This window comes from Limulus polyphemus, unplaced genomic scaffold (assembly GCF_000517525.1).
Source record: "Limulus polyphemus unplaced genomic scaffold, Limulus_polyphemus-2.1.2 Scaffold125, whole genome shotgun sequence".
NCBI classification, from domain to species: domain Eukaryota; kingdom Metazoa; phylum Arthropoda; class Merostomata; order Xiphosura; family Limulidae; genus Limulus; species Limulus polyphemus.
The window spans coordinates 525,829-530,567 of NW_013665735.1; the positions used below are offsets into that span (position 1 = coordinate 525,829).

General features: G+C 28.0%; 1 protein-coding gene across 1 annotated transcript in view; it reads left to right on the plus strand.

Annotated features, from left to right (window-relative positions):
- The window catches only part of LOC106472936 (cytoplasmic protein NCK2-like), a 42,429-nt gene extending 37,690 nt beyond the window's left edge, over positions 1-4,739 (plus strand). The window contains exon 4 of the mRNA XM_022402482.1: positions 1,738-4,739. Coding sequence (XP_022258190.1) covers positions 1,738-1,766 — 29 coding nt within the window. The 3' untranslated portion in view covers positions 1,767-4,739. The remainder of the gene's footprint in view (positions 1-1,737) is intronic.

A 4,739-nucleotide genomic window follows, 5' to 3' on the forward strand; every position in this document is an offset into this window, starting at 1 on the left:
CCTCGGTCTGATCTCGTTTGTTCTCTTCTCTCCGACTACATATTATTTTACTTTATTTAATTATTGTATATATGTGTGTGTTATATATATATATATATATATATATATATACACACACACACACACACACACACATATACACATACATCATTACCAAAGAAATATTTTTTCTTCAAACAAAAATAGAACTTAACAATTTTGGTATAATACATAGAAATTTACCTTAAAATATGCTGTTAGTGTAGCAAAGCTTAGAAAAGGTTTTGATTAACTCTTTCCACACCATGTTTTTCAATAAACAACTGTCCCGCTGCCAGTTATTTTTAGATACACACATACACAACTGAAACTGGGAAATTTGAAGGAAAATTACACTTTCTCCATGGTGGTACAAAATTCCAAACTTGCGTGGCAGTGATCTAAATGTGAATATATATGTGCCTCTAGCGGTGAAAGGATTAAAACTAAAATATCACAAATGAAATTATTGCAAGTTATCTTGGTGCCACAAACAGATGAATAGCTTTAATATCAAGCATTCTAGGGTGGCTAAAATGAAACTTTTTGATGAAGAATACATAAATTATTACTCTTTTTTTATATACAAATTAATTCATCATAAAATTGACTATAAAGAAAGTTAATTCTTTATATATCTAAAACAAGTTGAAATTTTTACAGTGGATTTTATTGTTTTTGTACATAAAAAATCCTAATCTTACTTACCGTATAATCTTACTGTACATGTAAAATAAATTTAAAAGAAAATCAGGTATGATCCTGTATATGTAGATATTAAAAAAAAAAGAGTAACATATTCTATATAAATCAAGCACTTGTACGTAGGAGAATGTCTTACAATAACACTTAGACAAGATTTAAAGTTTTCAGTTGGATTTTCTGGTTCTTAAATCAGTGTATGGAGGGTTCAACAAATCCATCTTCATAAAAAAAATATGACTTTTCACATGATTTGCTTGATGTATCATCTCCTAGAGTCTTACTTCTGTATGGACCAAACTTTTGAGACACCCTGTAGATAACATATATATGAGAGTAGAATCAGTTGATATGGAAATAATCATTCTTCTTAAATTCTCGTACATATACATAATGTTGTTTGTTAAAGTGTAAAATCTATTGGTTCTACTCTACAGTAAGAAAATAAAAAACTAATGTGCTGTTGTTATACAAGTATAGACTTTATCTATTTAAAAAGTTGACTGAGATGTGTATGTGTGTATGTTTGTTTGTGGTGTAAATATCACTGAAACAATTGTTTGACTTTTTTGCACTCTACAGTTTTTCCTGTCTTTCTAAACTGTACCTTGTATGTTTTAGTTAACAAAATATGTATTACTGTAGCTGTTGTATTTTTAGATTGTTTAGTATTAGAAAAACTTGTTAAAAATAAATCATTTAAGATGTACATACACTATAAAAATATCTTTTAACAATTCACATTTTTATGCAGTATAAGTAATATGCAACTTCTCTGTAACAATTCAGTTTAAAAGAAAATTACATCAATTTTCATAAGTTTGTAAAGAAAACTTTACTGTTGAAACCATGACTAAAAATTACAGCAATATAATTCCAGGATACTCTTTCCTAACTTGACACATGTGTAAATGCCCTTTTTTAAAAATGTCTTCCTTATGTAAGAAGGTTCTAGAATATACTTTTAAATGTCAAAAAATGCACAGTAAATACATTGTATATTAAACTGTTTTATAGGTAGCCTTTATTTTCAAGCATTTCCTTAAAATGCTGAAAAACTACATCAAGAAAGAGAAGGGCAATGTCACTGAACAATAAAGAAATTCTTTCCAGACAGGTTTAAGATATATACTTTGACTTTAAAAAAATTACCCATTTACAGAATAGGAGAATTTGTATGTATTTTCTATTGGATTCAGAATGATGTTCCATTCAAATTACAGCAGTGTTTCAATTGTGTACAAGCAACTGTGTATGAATCTGTATGCAAGTTATATACAAATGTTTGTCCTATTCTCAGACGGGATTCTGGTTTGTATTCCATATTATATGTATGAGTATTTTTCAGGCCTAATCCTGTGAAAGCGTTCATGTATTTGGAAGTGTCTGACTTGTGGTATCTTTTTTTAATAATCTCTTTAATCATTTGTATTAAAGCTACATTAATTCTATTACATAATATGAGTACTGTGTTGTGAATGATATATATGTATTGCAATATGATATGCATCTTACAGTTGAATTTTCACTGTTTTAAATATAGAACCTTTGATGCCAAAATCTTTAACAAGACTTTTAAAAATTTACTAACATATTGTTACTTCTATTAAAATAACTTTGTTATTACTATGTTGCATTGATATTATGAATCACAGAAAGGGAAGGTTCCTGAATGCTAAGAATGCATAGAGTTTTTCATTAAAGTTACTCAACACTTTGCTTCATTTTAGACATGGTTTGGTTCACAAAGTTCTCCGTAATCTGTGATTTTTGAGGAATGAGGCAATTCCACACTTATTGTAACAAATAACATATTATAAGAAATGTACATGTAGGAATTATCTACTTTAATATCTTATTTCCCTTTTAAATGGCAATAATTTTTATGTTAATTTAAATTTTCCTTTACCTATTCATTTTGACCAGCATGAGCCACAGTACTATACAAACTGTGTATTTAAGTATAATTACCACCAGTAGACTTGCTTAAAGTAAAAGCCTCCTTTAGAAGTTCTATTTATTTTTGTGTAAGTGAAAATAAATAGTAACAAAGTATGTTATTTGCCATATTCGATGCTGTTTTTAGTTGTTGTTTTTTTTCAAAGTCAAATCATGTGATTTGAGGAAAGGTAGGTTCAGAGATAAAAATTTCTTCTAAGAATTTTCTGTTAAATTTTTTTTCACAAAGCATATTTTATTATAAAGAGAAATGAGCATTTAACAAATTTATTGAAAATCATAAAATTGGTGAGCACCACCACAAACCCTGCTTCAGTTGCAACCAGATTTTATAAAAACTATGTTATCACAATTTTAACATTGGTTGAATTTATGTAGTTTAGCAATTTTAATATACATATAGGCCTGATTGAATTGTAAAAAAAAATTTGAATAAAAGCAAATAATTAGAAAAATTACAAACTGAAAATAGGTTCAAAAATTGTTTTGACAAAGAAGTGTGGATTCTGTATCCACTTTATACATCTTTATCAAAAGCATTTGTGTTTAAAGAGTGTACATGTTGGAATGGCAAGGTATTTAAGTTACAACCGTTTGATTGGCAGTAAAGATTCACATCTCGTGACGTGAATCTGTAATGACCACAAATAGTAGGAAATCCATTAATTTTGAAGTTATGTAAAAAGTCAGTCTACACATACGTGAATAGTGATAGATGTTACACTCAATTTTATTTTAAACTTGTCATATACACCAGTGGACACCGACTAGTTGAAGATACATTTGTAAGCAAGCTAGTTGAACAATGTATACATTCATTGCTCACGTAATTTGGAAGTTTTTGATTTACAGAATTTGACTGCTTCACAAGAAACTAAAATATTGCAAAGAGATTTCCTGCTAGTAGTGTTTGCTATCCTTGAGAAAAATATTTTTTCTTTCAGTCCTGTAATATCACTGAAATGATCTTTACTAATACTCTCAAACAAGTGAAACAAAAATGTTTTTCAAAGAGTAAAGTATTTTAAAGAGTATTTTAAATATTGATGTGCAACTATTTTTCCATACTAGAAGTTACTGATTAAATTGTCTATTATTAATAGAATCCAATCATTCATGAGTTATAGAGCATGAGCACTATACTGGCGGTGCTGTTTTTCCTCCTTTTTCTTATTAAAGCATGAATAAATGTAAGAAATGTGTTTAAAATTGAATATCTTATTGATATTTCTATTTCTCCAATATCTTGTTTGTTCCTTAATTATTATGTTTAAGTTTTTTAATACATATTTACTTTTATACTGTGAAGTTGATAATTTCAGCAATATTTAATAGTGGTGAATACTCAGACATACAATAATAATCACTATGAATAGATTTTCTGTATATTAGGTATACACACGGAAACTTAAAATTGTTTCACTTTGCACATTATATGAATCTCTCTTTGGTTGTGATATTACATAATGGAATGACCTAGATCTGTTTGAGTTTTGTTTGATACATTATCCTTTAAGCATGTACATATATATCTGTTACTAAGTGTAAGCAAGTTGTTTTGATGCTTGGTGTAAAATTAAACTGCTACAAATATATCATATTTATTATTTGCACATTTTTGTGTTGTATTTTTATATCCTTGGAATTGTGTAATTAAGTATTCTCTTGGCTTTAATGCATACAGGGTGGTCTTAATTCTTGTTGTTAATGAAAATTTACATCTAGTTAAATAAAGAGATAAGTGAAACATATGTAGCTAGTGCATTTATACAGTGCTGTTATTACAGCACATCTTTATTGAAAACTATTATAAAGTAAAACCCAGCAAAAAAGGTTAGTCAGCTCATTTCTATTTGGCACTTGAAAATTGAGGACATTAAAAAACTACTTGAGGCTTGCTTAGGGACTACCTTCATTTGCATTCTGATGTGACTATTAAGAGTAAAGTAACAATTAGGCAGTCACTTGAAAATCCTCTTTCATGCCAGTGAAACTTTCTCATTAAAATTAAGAAAATTAACAGATATAAGATAATTATGTATAGAAATATCAAAAATTAA